The sequence below is a fragment of the Chroicocephalus ridibundus genome, chromosome 13 (assembly GCF_963924245.1).
Source record: "Chroicocephalus ridibundus chromosome 13, bChrRid1.1, whole genome shotgun sequence".
NCBI lineage: Eukaryota > Metazoa > Chordata > Aves > Charadriiformes > Laridae > Chroicocephalus > Chroicocephalus ridibundus.
The window spans coordinates 12,077,848-12,096,189 of NC_086296.1; the positions used below are offsets into that span (position 1 = coordinate 12,077,848).

At 46.8% G+C, this 18,342-nt stretch overlaps 1 protein-coding gene across 6 annotated transcripts in view; it reads right to left on the reverse strand.

Annotated features, from left to right (window-relative positions):
* The window catches only part of LIMK2 (LIM domain kinase 2), a 32,565-nt gene that overhangs the window by 6,115 nt on the left and 8,108 nt on the right, over positions 1-18,342 (reverse strand). For 2 of the 6 annotated variants that reach the window (XM_063351623.1, XM_063351621.1), the window contains exons 3-14: positions 9,924-10,059; positions 8,537-8,646; positions 8,098-8,286; positions 7,536-7,641; positions 6,602-6,798; positions 5,695-5,881; positions 4,848-4,864; positions 3,134-3,242; positions 2,262-2,393; positions 1,937-1,993; positions 1,683-1,748; positions 693-867 (exon numbers count right to left, since the gene is read on the reverse strand). In XM_063351623.1, coding sequence (XP_063207693.1) covers positions 693-867; positions 1,683-1,748; positions 1,937-1,993; positions 2,262-2,393; positions 3,134-3,242; positions 4,848-4,864; positions 5,695-5,881; positions 6,602-6,798; positions 7,536-7,641; positions 8,098-8,286; positions 8,537-8,646; positions 9,924-10,059 — 1,481 coding nt within the window. Of the gene's footprint in view, positions 1-692; positions 868-1,682; positions 1,749-1,936; positions 1,994-2,261; positions 2,394-3,133; positions 3,243-4,847; positions 4,865-5,694; positions 5,882-6,601; positions 6,799-7,535; positions 7,642-8,097; positions 8,287-8,536; positions 8,647-9,923; positions 10,060-15,134; positions 16,295-18,342 lie in introns of those variants that run through there. The other 4 variants (XM_063351625.1, XM_063351622.1, XM_063351626.1 and 1 more) reach the window with 3 other exon arrangements.

The window sequence follows — 18,342 nt, forward strand, 5'->3', positions numbered from 1 at the left end:
GTGGGCTATATGTTGGACAATACCGATATCACAGCCAGCCAAACTGCCCAACCAGGTCAGACAGACCTGCTCATTAGGAGGAAACTCTATCCATTGTACTTCACCCTTACCTCAATGCCTGCAGGGGCAGTTTTTCCCCTAAGGGACGTAGTTCATCCTTAATGCAATTGAGGGCTGCACGCCAAAAAGCAGATTTCCCTGCACTTGGACAACTCCCACCCCAATCCCGAGGCTTCGGCAAACCTGGCAGCAGATGGCTTCTCCCTGGATCTACACAACAGCGCGTGTAAGCCTCATCCTGGAGTTTAATGATTCCCTGTCTCAAGGGGCAGTTCCAAAGCATGAAGCTATAATAGAAATTGATCTCGGGTTCAGTCTTATTTCAGGCCTCTTTAGTCTTCCCTGTTATCTGGATCATAGCAGGTTTAGGTCTGTTGCCCTCCTGAAGAATCCTTCTGGTGAGCCAGAAACATTACCTCAGCTGGCACAAAGGCTTCTCAGGTCAGGTACTGCAAGAGGAGTGCAGCTGGGGTACCCCTGTGTATAAATAAGCTTGCATATTAGCAGATCTAAAACCACAGGCTCTAATAGGTTTGATTGTTACTAGGGCCCAGCAGCTTTCAGTAATCCTATCATCCCTACACCTTGTCACAGGCTGTCTCCTCACCTGCACCCTGGTATCAGGCTCTTACCATTTAGCATCTCTGGGGCCATCCAGTATGGGTTGCCAACCACTGTGTAGCGCTTCTTCCTGTCACTCTTGCGTAGGGTTCGTTTCTTGGCAGATGGCTTCTCCAAAGTGGGCTTTTTTCTCTCCTCCACAATCAGCCGAGACAGGCCGAAGTCAGCCACCACCACCGTCTTATCCTACACAGGGATTTAGTACAAGCCGATGATTCCTCTCAGCTCCCTTCAGGAGAAAAGAGGCTGCAATTCCTGTTCACCATCAACTACACTGTAAGGGCAACTATCGAGGTTTCGTGCAGCCAGATGAGTGTAGCAGCTGTCTAGACAGGGGTAAGACGTCCAATTCACGATCCCAACTCATTATTTCCTCTCTTCATTGTCTTATTTCCTGTGTGGTTGCTAAAACTAATCCCATCAATTTGGCTACACTTGCCAGGGAAAAACCTTTTCTTTCAGACCTTCCTATTCTACCTGTCTGGCAAGACTTTCATCCTGGGTTGTTTGAAGCCTACATGCTAATCCTGTATTCCAGCCAAGTGAACAAGGGCAAGGCTTGAGGGAATGAAGCTACACGAAAATCTTGTGACCTAGCGTTTCAAAAAGAGAGAGCACACACATCTGCATACACCTGCACACTTGTCTGAATCCTGAGTGCCAATAAAGAGTCATTAAGTGGTTAAAAGAACAGAAGCAGCTGTAGAGAACATTTTCTGTTTGAGATAAGGAACAGAGCTGTACTAACTCTCAAAACGTGGCTGTTAATAGGAGATGCTACTGCAGGAAAGGTGGTAAGAGAACAGAATGCAGAAATGGTGAAAGCTAGACCAGTCTGGAAAATCCTATGCAAACATAAAGCTCCCTTGTTTAGGGCACTAAAAGCCTCTCTGAAATCAGTTCCACCCTGACAAAAAAGGGAACATCATGTGGAGAAAACCAAGGGAAGAAGATGACAAGGAGGGCAGCAGCATGCTGCGGGGAACAGAGGTGTAGCTCACCAACTTGATTAGGCAATTGTGTGAATTCAGGTCTCTGTGAATGATGCACATGGAGTGCAAGTAAGCCTGGAAACAGAGAGAGAAAACTTCGTGTTAGGGGTTCCCAGGCGAGTACGTCCCTTCACATTTACAGACCTCAACAACCAGTTGCAAGTAGTCAGGGAGCACCCACAACCCCTCATACAGCACCCTGCTGAAGCAGCTAACCCTGACCCTGGAGGTTTGCTCTGTGACAAAGGGACAGTCCAACTCACCATTCCAGAGGCAATTCCTTTGGCAAAGCTGACCTTCTGCTGCCAGGGAAACGGGTCCTGAAAGACAAGTCCTCAATGGTCAGGGACTATCTCACCAGCCAGCTGGTGACAGCAGTTCCCCCGCAACAGGCACTCTTGCAGTAGTAAAGAGAAAGTCGACACAGCCCCAGGAAGAAAGCGCTTTCTGCCCCAGGCTACCCACAGCTAAAAAGCTTTTCCACAAGCTCCGAAGGAGAAGACTAACAACAAGCACCATAAGGCCAGTACAACCAACAACATACTGTCAGCCTCACTAAGTAGAGGTCTCCCAGGCTTCCACACTCACCGCATTGCGGAGGAAGTCCTTCAGAGTGCCCCCCTCAATGTACTCAGTGAGGAGATTCAGCTTCTTGTCCTTGTACAGTACACCAATGAACTTCAGCACGTTGGGGTGATCCAGGCTGCGCATCACTTTCACCTGGGAAGCAGAGACATCCCACCCCAAAGAAGGGAATGGAACAAGTCCTGACAGATCTGCTCTGTAGTGACAAGCACCCCAATGCTGGAGGTCCCCTCCAGGGGTCACAGAGTACACTCAAACCCCAACCTTAAGGCAGTCAATTAACTGTTGCCTCTTCATTTTCATGCTGTGCAATTAACCTGATCTCAGTCTTTAAGGAGAGCACCCTTGGGTTTGGCTAACTTTTAAGAGGCAGGAGCTCTCCAGGGCAGCTATCTGGTCTGTACTACATGTGTCAGGGCTGGAAAAGCAGCACTGGGCGTTTAGGGAGCTGCCTTCAAGCTAAATCTGACTTTGAAAAACGCGGTAGGCAGCCACCAAGAAAATAGTTTAAGTTAAATACAGCAGGAGTCTTAAATATCTTACAAGTATTTGCCCTCATCATTTGTATTTATGCACAAGGCTCAAGGGATAAATCCTTTATGTATTGCGCAGCTCAATTCGCCTCAGACTCAGGCTGCTTTTTGCCATTGAAAAATTAATGAACTGGGAGCTGAAGCCATGTCTGTTGCTCAGTGTGAGTCACACATCACTGCAGCAAACATTCAGCTCACGCCAACTTTTCCCCGTGTGCTGTCTCCCTCCTCAGCACCTTGGTTCCTGCCAGGCTTCTGGCATGGTCGCTCTCTCTCTGGAGAAGATGGAAGAGAGTTCCACCACACTACTGGCTCAGCAGCTTTTTGAAATCTTGCTCCTACCTCTGTCAAGAAAGTCTTCTGTGTTTCCTCATCACAGCGAATCAGCTCCTTCATCACCATCACCTTTCCTGTTGCTTTGTGAGTCACCTGGTGGAAACAGAAACCACAACTACAGGCAAGGTTCAAGAATACATAACTCCAATGCTCTTGCAACTCTTCTGAAAGAGAGGGTAACATCCCCCTCCGTCCAGAGAGGAACAGAGATGGGAGAAAATTCAGAGCCCAGGGACCTGCAGAAAACTGCATGAAATTTCCCCTCTCAGAATTCAGCTAAGATTCTGTATGTGAAACAGAAACTACCTAAAGCTGACAGAGGATCATACCAAGAGATCAACAGCATCCCAAGAACGAGAGCTGAAGTCTCCGTTTTAGGTAGCATAGGGCTGAGCATGCATACAGGCCGTCAAAGCCTCTGAAGGCATCAGTTCCATACTTGTGCACGCCTTGAGTTCCCTTACAGAAAGTACTTGCCCACTGTGATGTTCGCATTTTGTACACAGACTCTAACAACTATATTCTGTATCAGCAAAGGAATCAAAGTTCACTTGCATCAGAAACCAAACCGAACAACCCAAAACTACATTACTACAGGTTTTGGTTTTATGGGGACTCTGACGCCTGATGTTTTCTGATAAGCTTATTGAACTTACTCATGGGCAAGCAGAACTGGGATGTACGGGCTGTTCAGGTAAGGCAGGAAGCTGTTATCTCACCATGCTCCTTGGGAGCAGCGTATTGCTACCTGCAAGGAATGTCCCAGAATGGTGGCAAACACACAGAAATCCACCATAAACACCAGGTAATAAATTTCCTGGCTCTCCACATGGAAAGCATTTCCAGTTCCTCAAGAGCTGTTTCCCTGTATCCAACTAGTTCCTGGCATTTTGCTGTGCTCTAGAAGTTTCTTTTAACCAGCTCTGCCTTGCTTGCATGGGGTGCGTGAGTGAGTAGAAAGGGTCCAAATTCTGATGAGCAGGTTTTCCTGGAAATCCTCGCTCCTTCAGTTGCTTAACTTGGACAGCTCAGTCTCCCGAAGACCTCCAGGTAACTAAACAACCACCTTCTCTCTAGGAACAGAAGGGAACTATTCTGACCAGATACAGTACTTGTTGCATCAAAACCCATCAATATGAAGCTCAAGAAAGATGTCTCTTTTTTGCCTCATACTCTTTAAAATAAAAAGTCTTTCAGAAAACCGCCAGAACTGCAATCCAGAACACAAGACCCAGTTATAGCACTTAGGAAGCTTATGAGCTCTTGCAGACACTGTAGCACACTAGTTCTGTTTGGAACCATGGGACATAGCAAGGCTGATATAGGTGGAATACAAATGCATGGAATAACACAACAGAAGCAAGAGTACAATATTCTTCTGCTCCTGTCTGAAATCAAGCATCCATATACAAGTAGCGAGCCAGGGAACACTACACATTTCAGCCAGGGACATGAAAGCCAGGGACATCTAATACCCAAAGATAAAGGGAAGTGAAAAGGCAAGGACAAGACAAGGCTAAGTGGAATTCTTAAGCTGACATACCAGCAAAACTGAAACCAGTGTCATTATGAAACTCCAAGAGGGCAATTTTAACTCCCAGAGCATGCACCAGAACAGGATGGCTATTGGGTAATTTGAGCAGAAAAGAAACACCTTTGTGCCATTAACTGTGGGGACGCAGATGACAAAAGCATGCGACAGAGGAAAGGTTCTGCTTACCTGGACCTGTTATTTCTCTATGAGCAGAGGAGAAGAGAAATATGCTCATTAGTATGGATCAAAAGCATTGGGTTTGTAGTACTGGCTCACCACCTCCCATGGAAGCATGAGAGGAATATGGTGGCTGGACACCTGGTTTATACAGGTATAAGGAGAGAAGTCCCACAATACGGTAAACAGCAACCTGAGTACGGAGGAGCTCACAGCACCTTGGTAAGGCAAAGGAAGCTGCCCCCTGATGCTATCAGGGATGCCAGGATAGGAGCTGCACCCCAAGTCAAGACCGGAGAGCTTAAATACAAGAGAACAGCTATTAATGGAGATTTTATTTGGGAGAGTCACGCAAGACCTGACCACTACCACCACACTGACAAGCCATTTAGGCTCTGCTGGGGGTTCAGAGACAGTCACTGCATCAGCCTGACAAACCCCCAAGCATGGCACACTAAGGGTGGGGGAGAAATGCTGGACTGGGGAGTTGAATGCACCTCTTCACAAGAAAGATGCTCCTAAGAGAAAGCGTAGCTTGCTCCCCCTTCTCCCCACCTCACCCAGGTGGCTGCTGTGACACAGGCACTCTGTGGAGCTCTAAGTCTAACTCAGGAGATGAGTACGTATGGCCAAGGTTGATATTCAAAGGGGATAAAGTCAAAACTGCCTGTAGCCAGAGACACTCATGGTCAGGGAATGAAACAGAGAAATGGATCTCACTGAGCAAACCAGGCGAGTTCCAAGAGCAATCACTACCAGAAGGGCAAAGGCCACTGAGACAGTGGCAAAGGATCCCCAAATAGCTAGACATTGCTGTACTCAAAGTAAATGATGAATGTTTGGGGACCTCCCTCACCTTGATTGCTTGTCCAAAGAACCCTTTTCCTAGTACTTCGCCATGAATCAGGTCACAGGGCCGGAAGATTTGCTGGGAGCAGCTAGAAGAGGAACGTAGGGATTCAGAGCGACTGATGTCACGGCTCAGAAGGAGCGGTTCCTTTGGAGAACTGGGGCCAGGAGACTTAGAAATGCTGTTACTTCGCCTAGAAAACAAAGGAGACAAGAAGATCAGGGAAGCTGCTAGGAAACTTTTGGTCCAACATATCCCATCATCAGCTCCTAAGGGACCAGTTTCTAGCTGTGCTTCAGTACTCTTCATATCTCAAAAGCCAGATGCTTTCCCAGCACTGTGGAAGCTCTTTACAAACCTAGAGCAGCTTCCAAGTCAGAGCTGCCTAACTCCACCACCTCTCCTGCATTGTTAGTCAGAGGTGGAGCTCTGTGAACAGGAGGAGGAAGCTGTGAAGACGAGGCACTTGCTAGCTCTAAACAAAGATTAAAATACTGGTAAATGACTAAATGAACAACTGAGTGCCCCAGTCTAGGAAGACAAGATTTTTCCCAAATCCCAGGTCTCAGACATATTCCCTTTAAGGAATCCCCAGCCATTTAAGGCTGGTAAAAACCTGAGCTTTACATTTTCTAACTGTAAAACTGCGTAGCTTTTCTATGTTAAAAATAGAGTTCCTTATTTTCATTAAGGAAAATTTGCCACCCTGAAAGAGAGTGGAGAGAGTACATGTCAATAGCACAATCTAAAGCCCCACTGCTTTGCCAGTGGTTTATACCAAAGCTCATGTCAGAGATGCGTCATGTCTCTGCAGTCGTCTGCAATCACAGGGCCGAGGCACAGAGCAGCCCAAACAGGTCGCACAGGGACATAGCAAGCTAGGACAGAGGCAGCAGTGCTTCCAAGTCCTTACCTGAGGGAGCGCCGTCGGAGTGTTCCTTCCAAATTCTCCTTGATGTCCAGTGGAGAGAGGGAGCGCGGGGAAATGGGTGGCTTTATGTGAGTGGGAAGACGGGAGTCCAAACGAAGCCTGTCTAAGCGTTGTGAGACAGGGTCGTGCTCTATCAGCAGCTGAAGTGTCTGGCTTGTCTTGCGAATCAAGTCCTCCACCTGCAATCCAACCAAAGGACAGGATGATAGCAGCCAGGAGGAACACAAGTGACAGGAGACAGAGGAGACACAGCAGAATGTCCCTCAGGAATCAGAGTAGAGAGTTCAGTGAGATCACTGCATAGTTGCGGTTTAGTTGTGTGCACCACAGCTGTCTACCAGACAAATCAAGCTAGCAACACAGAAGTTCCTTATGCTATCCAAATCCTCTTCTTTCTGGTCAGCTACAAGTGACCAAACACTTTCCCTTGCGTAGTGAAGGTAATGGTGGTCTCACTACACTCTTGCAGCATTGGATATCTGTATAAAGCATTTACTTGTAAATACAGACATCAAATACTTTTTTTTTTTCAATGGGAAACTCATCCCTAGGATCAGCTGAGCCTTTGCCTATTGGCAGTTGCCTCTAAAAGGACCAGAACAGTGGCCTTCACTAGCAACGCATGAAGAGTCTTCACAGCCTCTCTGTCCTAATTTCACAGACCTGACACTTTCATTACCTCCCTTCATGTTTGAATGCTACAAAATCAGAACTGCAACCTAATTGCATTTCCATCTGTTACATTTTCCTCTTGGGCTGGCAGGTGTAGCAAAGCTTGTCTGCATGTTTATTCCTCCTGGCAGCATGAGCACTATGGGTGTACACACACCGCGTGTAGGGTGGGAGCACAGTGCCGAGACACGGAAGCTGTAGGAAGGCAGACAAGAAGGAGGCTTCAGAACAGAACTCTACCCACCTCCTCCACCTGTAATGTACGAATAGGAGCTCCGTTAATCTCCAGGATACGATCTGCAGGGTGTATGGCGTTTCGGACATCTGGGCTGATGTGCATCCTGTTAACTCTAAACATGGGAATAACAGCGTGTGTGGGAAGTCAGTTTAGCTAAAATGACAAAAAATATTTGATCTCTGATGCTTCCCTTCATATTGGTATTCTGAAATAAAACAAAGCTAATCCACCAACACGGAGCTACCGTTAGACCAAGCGCTTACATCTGAGCTGGTTTGGGGAGAGCTCTTCCTTTGCCCAGCGGAAAATATTGTTAGTTCATTACAATTGGCTGAATGTTTTGTGTTCAATGAAGGAGACAGCACTGAGAAATAAATAATCAATTAAGGTCGCCACAAGAGTGAAATGGAGACCAAACGCAAATGGCTATTACCCAACATATGTCCCTGTTGTGCCAAGACAGATGCCCTCAGCAGTTAAAGCAGCTGGCAGGACAGCAGCACTGCGGAATTTTTACCAGCTCCCTCTGCACAGACATGTACCTTGCACACAACCTTGTCATACTCACTCTTTCACCTGGACACCAGTGGCATAGCTGGAGCAGCCACCTTCCACAGACACGGAGAACCCCCTCTTGCCATCGGTAGCTGCTGGCATGGAGATGAGGGTCAGTGTATACGGCAGCTGCTCACGCAGAGACTCAGTGGAGTGTTTTTCTATCATCGGTGTCAGCACAATCTGGTTATGGCATTTTCCACTAAAAGAAGTGAAGAAAGTCATTATGGCAGTGTCCTATCCCTCCCTGCCGAACTCACACTTCTAAGTTCTCTTATTGACCATAAGCTACAGTTCTAAGCGCTTACTCCATTCCTCCCTCCCGCCCTCAAAAGGCAGCTTCCTGGCATTCCCCAGTGTAGCATTTGGCCGAACCACATGGAGCCAGCTGAACGTGGCTTACACATACGGCAGGGAGCAGCTCTGTGGCAAAGCACGCAGCTCCGTCTTACCAGTAGAGAGTGGAATGTTGCACCAGTGCGTAAGTGTCCCCATCTTCAATGATCACTTTGCAGCTCATACAAGCAAAGCACTCGGGGTGATACTTGTATTCGCCAGCCACCTACAGACAGAAAAGGGAGTAGCTTAGAAGGGCCAAAATCCATCAGCAGATGCAGCTACTGCTTTCATCTCTAATTAACATGTTCACTCACCACAAAGTCAAGTGGCAGTTTTTTACTGGAGAGTTATATTAGCCTGTTCTACCTTTCCTGAACCCCATCCTTGGCACCTTGTTAGCTAAACCTCTCTGAAACAAACATGTCAACATGGAAAGCAAAGCTTGCGTCCCAGGAACCTCTGCTATATTTGGCAGCTGCTCAACTATCAAAAATAGCTGATAGTCTGCTGCAGACTAGTAAACAAGATATTAAACCTTCCTGTTCAGTTGCTCTTGGCAAGATAACTAACGTTACGCCTGAATTAATAAAGCTGAAAGGGCGCTTTTTTTGGCAGTCAGGCAATGCACAAATTCAGATACTTTACCAGCCAGCCGACAGAACAAAAAAAGCAAGCTGCAACTGAGACAACAAAATACCTTTAAAGAATATTTCTATTCATTGATCTGTTTTTCTGTTTTCCTTATGAGAACTTCCCTTATTGACAGTATTTTGCGAAGACTTCTGCAGACATTGAGAAATTGTCTGCACTTTTCTCAGTACTTCTCTTTGAGGTAGCGATCATATTACTGAGTACCATGCTGTTTTTATTTAGACCCTGAAAAATAATGGTTATGTTCCTTTCTTGACAGTTTTAAAGGTTAAATATTTGCAAGGTTGTGGCAAGAGAGAGCGGAACATTTAGGCAAGCCCCGTATTGTGCAGGCAGAGTCCAATGTTTCGAAGCAACTGGGGCTAATGCTGCTTCAAGATGCCATCAGCCAGAAAACCACCCTGGCCACAGTCCAGGTGGGACTCGGATGGCAACCTTCCCCAAAGCCAGAACCTGCTGCTTATCCCGAGCCAAGAGGTTTGACTCCACAATGCAGTGGAAAATCACCCCATGGAGACACTGAGCGCTGTGCTACAGAAACTGAACAGAAGTTTCCTTAATCACCTTTCTGTTTCTCATGCCCATGCATTTCAGCACCTTCTTTGTTCATATGCTTCAGGTCCTCACAACTCCCTCCTTTAAGAGCCTTCCCATTCAGAATTAATCTCTAACTAGAAGATGAACACACAAGCCTCATTTCAAATCTCTGGTTAGAGATTAGAGTTGCAAAGAGACTATTACCTTCAGTTTATTTGATTATCTGAATAGCTAGGGCAACTCCCAACCAAGTTTGAGGAGCTGGAGACAGGCATGTCCTGCCTCCGGGCAGGAGTCCTTTACAGTCCTTACCATCACAGGTCCAGTCATCAGCAGAGAGCAGCCATGGCAGAATTCCCCAAACTTCCCCCAGTAGTCTTTGTGACAGTACAGCTTCCCATCTTTCTCATAGTACCAGTTAGTGAGGGGATCCTGACATTCAGAGCACCTTGAAAGAAACAAAGGAACAAGGTTCCAGTTGGCAACAAGTCACAAACCAATGGAAAAGGCCCTCTCCTGCATGGAGAAAACAGACGTTCAGGAGCAGCTCACCACCAGCTCTTCTAGCTATGGATGTTCTAAACCCCTCCACTTCCCAATGCTTTTTCAACTGAAAATTAGCACCAAAACCAAGGTTTATAAGAAGAGGTGGTATCAACCAATACAAAGGAAAAGACAAGCTTACAGAGTTTAAAACAAATCCTATCCATTTGTTAAAACACATCAGCAGGTTTATAAATTCTGCCTTACAAATTTCGGTCCTCTGCTTTCTCCCTCTTCCTGGATGCAAGCTTCCAGCTGCAGAGTTGCCCAGCACACATATAGCTCTGCTGTTTCTACTCAGTGTTTCTATAGCATCTCACCGCCTTGTGCCAGAGCACCGGTCTCCTCAGCCAGTTTAGGAAGGGGGCAGAGAGGCCGGATCCACTTCCCTACGCAACGCAAAGCCAGTTCTGCACCAGCCTTTGTGGAAAGCCTTTCTGTTCTCCTGTAAGTAGACCTCTACCAAAAGGTCAACTGCAGCGCTATCCATTTGAGCGAGAACTTTCAAAGCAGTTCATCCTTTGAGCTCCACATCCTGACTGCATTCATCAATTCACTGTAATGAATGTCCTCCGCCTCTCCCCACCAATTGGTCTCCCTTTCCTTCTGCTGATGACAGCACATGAGATTTTTTTTTCCCCAACAACCAACCAACCAGAAAAAAAAAACCCAAACAAAACTGCTTCTCTTATTTCATGAAGGGAGTCTCAAAATCCTTCACACACCGGTGTCAGCTCCCATTTCAACAAGGAACCATTACTAATCCTCTACCTACACCCCCCCAAGAAACAAACAAATCAACAAATCACCCCACCCCCCTCTCCAAAAAGGAAAAAGATGCAGCAATTCTATGCAGATATCATTTTAGCAGATCACAAGCGGAACCCAGATCTTCAGGCTTGCTGAACGCAAAATAATCCTGCCTCAGCAGGATGCACTGGGCAAGGGAGTTTAACTTCTGCAGCAGGGAGGTGTGACTTCATGGAGAGATAAGGCACAGACAGCAATTGCATCACTAAAGATTATTCCATTAGCCCTGGGCAGGACGTTCTCAGACTTTGAAAGGAAAATTAGTCTGGTATTGGCCATTTCTGAGTGCAGATTCCAAGGCGGGTTAGTCACCAGTAACTGCTTCAAAGAAACACCTCGAGGATCAATGCTATCGCCAGTATGATGCTTTCCCAAAGGTGGAAGAGTTTCTTCTGCCCCTTGCCCTAACAATGGTCTCAGTTACTACATGGGAGGGGAATCCATTGCACCAGGGTGGGGGTTTGGGAGGATATGTGCCCTCCTGGACAGCAGGCCTCTCTGCAGCACCAAGTGCCCTCAAGTCAGCCAGCGGCTGTGGAGGTGCACTTTTTACATGCTCCCAGGTCTCAGATGAGAGCTACTGTTGACTTCACCTTTCACAAGCTTCCTGAAAGCTTATTTGTGCCAAAGACATTCCTTGTGAACTCCACCAGCTTGTAATGAGCGTGATGATATGTGAAGCTGGTCGTGCTCCAACATGGAGAGAGTTATTTGCTCCATCTCAAAAGGCTGCAAAGCAACAAGGTGAAGCGGCTTGTAAGCAGACTATGGTTTTAGGGGAAAACACACCTCATGAGGTATTTAGTGCCGTACCCTACCCTCAGGAAAGTTGCTCCTTCTAATGTATTTGGCTTTTATAGTGTTTGTTCTCACAGCTGGAGAGCTCCAAATCCTGCCCCCCCTTCCTCAGTGACGGGAAAGAACTCCAGCACGTGCAACAGGCCCTGCCAATTCTGTCTGAGGCAGGGGGAGCAGTAACTTAACGTGCTATACATGGTACCTGCATCATTACAGCCTCAGCCCTGGGGCACTGTCATGCTTACACCCTGCTCATGGTATGCAAGAGACCCCGAGGGCATTGCAATGCATTTTCCCTTCAACCACTAGCCTTTGGCTTTCGTTTGCAGTAAATACCCCATGATCAAGTAGGTGAGTGGGAGGGAGAAAAGAACAAGTGGAGACTAACAGCAAAGATTTCTATCACCTTGTGGCAGGAACATCTGGCTCAGCATGGGCAAATTGGATCCCTCAGACTTATCCAACTTCTGTGTGCGTGCCTGTACCAGTGCGTGCTCCAGGAGCGATTACATCTTCAAACAGGGAGCTGTGACCAGGCCTGCACTTGGGATGCAGACAGCAACACTGGAGACTGCTCCACCAGGACTTCAAGACCTTACTTTCTGTCCAAGTTCTCTCCAAGCAGGTGGGTTATTTATTCATTTGGTTGTAAGCACAACACCATCCCTTCCTCACCCCTCTTCAATTTCACCTTGAACCACTCCTTTTTCTCCCTAAAAAAAAAAATCTAAAATTTCTGTAAAATCAACACAACCACAATTCTGTTTAGAGGATCATGTGTGCTTGTCTTCCCTTTACCTTTCTCCTACTTCTTCATGGTTTGATTCCAACCTTGCAGCACTTTGCTCAGTTTGCTTTCATCCGGAAATAAGCACTGGTATCTAATTTGCAACACACCCATAGCAAAATGAAGGTGAGGGGGTGGAGCCAGCAAGCAGTCAGTTCTTTGCTATGCAATTAAACAAATCTGGGCAGGACAAGTTTGCAGCTTAAGGCTCAGCACCCCACCCAGGGCAATGAGGCAGGAGGAACAAAGCAGCCAGCCCCAGAGAGGCTAGATGCTGGTAATAGATCTAACTGGCTACTTTGTTAATCACTGCCAGCAGGAGGATGTGGCTATGGCCCATATGGCCAAGCAGCACCTTCTGTTATTTGCCATGTGTTCTGTGATGTAGAAAAGGCTTTAGATTTGTCAGGCGTGGAGAACTGACTGACACCACCCAGGTATAGTTTTAAGACTGTTCCAACTGTTTCAGCGCCTTCGCCCAAATGATAAAGGCATCACGTGATTGTTCCACATGACTCTCATTGAAGAGCTATGTCAGAATTTTATCAAGGAAGATACAAGAGTTACCACCACTCTTTCTTTCCCTCCTCACTAGAGTGTGTGGCAATGCAGCACTGCTATTGCCAGGGCTCACATCAGCCAAGACAGGAATACAATTACTTCTACAGGTATTAAGCAAACTAATCTTTGCCAGTCTCCACAACCAAAAGAAAGGAAGATTTCTAGCTTCTCTGTCTTTTATAGATTAGAAACTGATAATCTTCTCCTAGATGATTTCGTATTCTTATTGCAGAGTAACAAAGCATGGTAATCAATGTTCTGGGAGGACTGGTAACAGCCATACTTGACGCGTTTCCTCTTGCTGCCCAGCCACCATTTTCAGAGCTGCAGGGCCCTGCGCTCATTATACAGTCCCGCACATTATGATTCTTTGATTCCCAACCTTGGTTAGAAACAATAAATTGTTCTGCCTCCCATTGCCATCCTCCAGGAACCCCAGGCAGCATCGGGGTGCAGTGTTCAGCCCTGATGCTCTGTGGCACAGCAGGTGCAGAAAGGGTTCACAAATCCCTGCTTGATGGCTACTGGGTTTTGTGGGGAGTGGTAGGAGGATCAGGTCACAACAGGTAACCAGCCCGGTTTTCAGTGAGATGGAGATTCAATTGATGTGGCATCTCTTTTACATCTAAATGAAAGCCAATACCCTCATGGAAGCAGAGACTCCCTGGCACTGAGGAGACAGATCCCTTTGAGAAAGGCTCATTAATAAAATCCACCCCCCACACACACTGTCAGGCTAGATCAGTTAACGCTCGCCAGGCTCGAAAGAGCTGTGGCTCCAATTCTGCAGGCAGGGCCGGGGAGAGGACAGTCACGCAGACAGAGTTGCAGAATAAAACAACCCCAGCCTGTAGCTAACCCAAAGGCTTCTCACCCAGACTTAGCAGAAGTGTGTGCACTGGCTACATAAGAGACACGAGAAGAGGAAGAACAGATGCTAGAAAACAAAGTAAATACTAGAAGACGGAGTATTTAAGCTCTGACTATGCAAAACCATTTCCACACACTTAGGAGAAGGTGTATCTATGGCTTAGCATGGTGCCCTACACACATTACAAATAATGAATGCCTGCTCACTTTCCTTCTTCTGAGAGCGGGTGCTGTTTCAGAAAGTTGCCTAAAGCAGCTTAGCAGTTGCACAGCAGTATTTACTCCTACCCTAGATTTGTTTTAACAAAAGGCTCCTTACTCCCAAATCAGTACAACAGTGTGTTTGCAGGAACAGGATCAATAATGAGCAAATCCAAGTGGAGGGGAATAGAAGAGAGACAATGAAACTGCAAGCCCTGCCTTTCCCCATCCGTTCACTATATCAGCACATCAGCATGTCACCATCCCAGCTGTGTTCAGCCCCACTAAGAATTTCCACTATGGAGATGTAATGCAATCAAAGCCTTATTCTGCAGCTATTGCCCTTCTCAAGCCTCATTTGTTTGATTGGAGCAAGAATGGTTGCTAATATAAACAAAAATATCACAGGAGAAGAATCCTTTCCACATAGGGGAAGTGTGCTGCTTGTCCCTAGTTACCTGCAAAGTACCTGATTCCTGTTCTCGAACAAGATTATGCACTCCCTCACTGCAGATTACATCACTTTCTTGAACTCGCAACAGCACACCTCACCTCACCCTGTGCGACGTCCAGGCACAAGGAGCTTTGGAAGCGAGACATAAGCAGCAGCCTGCCTTAGTAATCTCATTCCCCTGGCAGTGGAGCACAGCACGGGGGCATGGGGCATACCTAGTGCTGCTCTGAAAGGCAGCCTGCTTGCCCAGGCGACACAGACACTGCCTCACAACACAGGGGCTGTTCCCTCGTACCAGAGAGCTGCAAAGGGGCTGGTGACAAGAATCTTCCCTGTCTCCTCCTCGGAGCAAGACAGGACCCCAGTGTGAGGCTGGCTGTTCCCTGCACGCAAGCACTGGATCTCATTCTTCACACCTCGCGCACTCACTGCTTAGGATAGCATTACAGGGGGGAAACGACACTTTGAAGATCCACTGGTAATCCTGTCCAAGACTTACCGAAAGGGATCCTTGGGAGCGAAGTAAGCTGGGGCAGACAAGTAACTTCCCATCTTCAACACTGGATAAACCGGCTCAGCCACAAACTTGTCCAACTGCCTCTGAACAGCTCTGTTCTGCCAACATGGCAGCAGCCAGTGCTCATTTAATCTTGCGCTGATTCAGATACTTCACCTCTCTTTGAAGCTGCCCAAGGAACGCCAGGTCTCTCGGCTGCTCATTCCTTTTCAGATTTTTCCTGGCTCCCATGGCTATAACCATCTTCTCCTGCACTCAGCAGCGGCGGCACCCTTGGGAAGGATAGAATAACTGCTAACCGGGCTAGTTGGACATGCTTCTGCAATAGTTCTTGCAAGCTCTGCTGCCTGCTAACTATTGTCAAGTTTCCCCTTCTCTGGTTCCACCCAAGGGTGGGAGGGGAGGAGGAGCCATTGCAGGAGGACAGCGTGTGGCTACAGAGGCTGAATAAGCTCTACTTCTTCACAAGGGGTGGAGCTTTGATCCAAAGAGGGGCTGCGTTAGTAAGTGCTGAAAGATAGCAGGTTTTGCCAAAGTAAGAGCCAAGTGCATAAACGCGAAACTACTCTTTGCAGCAGTGGCACGGTCTGATGGAGAAGTCAAGGAAGGCAGAGTGACAGCCAGCCAGCCACATCTCCAAACACATCAAATTAACGTTTACTACATACCTTCCTAAATCCCTCACAGCGTGCGGGGGTTATCCTACCTTCACAGGACCTACAATCTGTTCACCCTCTTGGAGGAGGTAACTCAGTGTGCTTCATCCAAGGAAAATTAACTTTCCTTCCAACACTGTTTTAACAGAGATCATTGCAATCATTTAACCTAATCTTCATCTCCTGAATGGAAGCTGAGAGGTATAAATCAGCACAGAGGAGTACTCTCTCCTGCTTGCAGCACACGTAGTTATATCATTTTGCTTGCGCTGAAGCCAAGCATGATCTCTAGTGGCCTAATCAGCTAAAGCTGTTTGCAAGACACTCAGAAATGCAACAAACATACGCTGCTGCACCGAGCCCTCCCTTTTTTGTACAGTCAGCAAAGCCTGGCATGCCTGAACACAGCCCGAAAAGCATGCTATGTTCCAGAGGCAAGAGTACTCAAATGTGCTTTCACTGGAGATGCTAGTCTCAGCTGGCATATTGTTTGAGGGACGCTTGGGGCTGGGACGAGGCAGTCTTGGCTGCAGGTTTGACAGCTGCTGCTCGCTGTTGAAGTAAGCAGAAAGCCAGGCAGCCTTTTGGGTTGTTTTTTATTTTTTTGACTTTTAATAAGCAGCCACCTTTCTGGAAAAAAAAAAAAAAAAAAAAAAAAAAAAAAATAAATCATCATTTTCACCCATTCAGTGCAGTTTCGAAGCCTGGCTGTGAAAGTGCAGCGAAGCCCAGCGCTGCAGAGCCTGATGTGGTTGTCCATTCCAGCACGGGTCTAATTCCTTCTGACATTTCACACAGCTCTACTGGAAGCAGCAACACGGTGAGTCTGTGTCTAGGAATGCACTCCGGTCTCCCACATTCTCTATATGTTGCGTGCTGAAAACGGGCCAGCGCTAGCGCTCCCAGTCCAACGCTTCCCTGGCGATCGGCACCACCCCGCCACACACACACACCCGGCGCATCGCAGAGCCCCTGCCCTGCCCAGTGTCACCGACGGACAAAAGCTTTTCCCCCCACAATTCTGCTGCCATGGGCTGAACTCCCTCCAAGGGGGATTCCACGTGACCTCATAAATCCCAACTCTGCAGACAAAACCTTTGAAGATTTGATCCACAGATGTGATAAGCAGCCAGCTAGTCTGTGAATGAAGCCAGCAGATAAAGCCTAACTTCAAAGTAATAAAAACCACCCAGACAGCTAAGCAACTGGGAAGGGATTTTGTTTGAGACTTCCTTAAAGCCAAAGGACACATAGTCAAAAGTCTATTTAAACAGGAAACATCTTATCAAAATGATTTTACTTTTGCAGCAAGGCCCAGCAGCAGCCAGTAAGTTACTTTTTCCTCTACAAAATTCTCTTGTTATTTCTTGCCTTTTTTTATTGTCTCTAGGACCTATTTGAGAACACAATAGCTCTGATAAAAGGACTCCGGAAAAGGTGTTAATGTGTTCATACATTCTAGATCTGAATTCCAGCATGACTGTACTTCAAAAATGCTGCTAAACAAGTGTGTGTGTGTAGGGGGGACCTTTTCTACGTAATTTTACTGATATCATCTCTGAGGGCCAAAATGCACCGAAACAAATTTATTTTTCAACGACTGAAGTCAGATCTCAGCATCTTCTCTTGCAAATGCCGACAGCATTTCCACTACAAACACGTAGCCATCACCGGGGGTTGCTTTCCTTACTATGGTTTAGAATTGTACAGTAATTTTTTTTGCCAGAAAGAAGCCTGAAATCTATATTTGACATAACTAGCAAATAAAAAGGCAGAAATGAAAAACATTGACAAAGACTTAACATGAAATTTATTGCAGCCGTTACAGTTTTATCCCCACCGAAATGCATCATGTAGCTATTGTGATATTCCAGTGATTAATAGCTTCAAACAGCTGGGGTTAGGCTGCACATCTAGACACAGTTCATGCTGTCCAACAGCATGTCTACAGACAGATGCATTGCTCAGCATATCTACCAGCCCTAAGATACACAAATTCATCCTGGCACAGACAGGCACTTCGGTATGTGTGGGACTGGTGTAAGCTGGGGAAGAGGCATCTTGCTCCATGCCTGAAGAGTCTGCAGCAGAGCTTTGTTTCGGCATGGGTGCAGTTTGGAGGCATTCCAAATACTTCAGTGCAATCCCAACACCTCATTGTATTTCCAAGGCACTTACACATAACACGTGCTTTGCTGCTGTTGAAAGACAGAGTCAGCTCCTGACATCAGCTCCTGAAACTAATACCATTTTGATGCACACGTACCTCTGAGTGAAAGCTCCCGCACACAGCTCTTGAGGAAACTAAATGAACAGTGAAGCAAAGCTCATCTCCATTACAGCATCTTATTTCTAAGCAGCAGCAGAACTTCAGACCAACACAGTGAAGCCTTCTCAGTTCTTAACATCACTAAGCACTACATTAGGATGAAGACAGAATTTTTCTCACCACCATACCTGCCTAATGGCTGCAGACCTCCTCAACACGTGTAGGCTGAGAAGCAAAGCAAAGAAATTCAGCCTATTGGAACTTC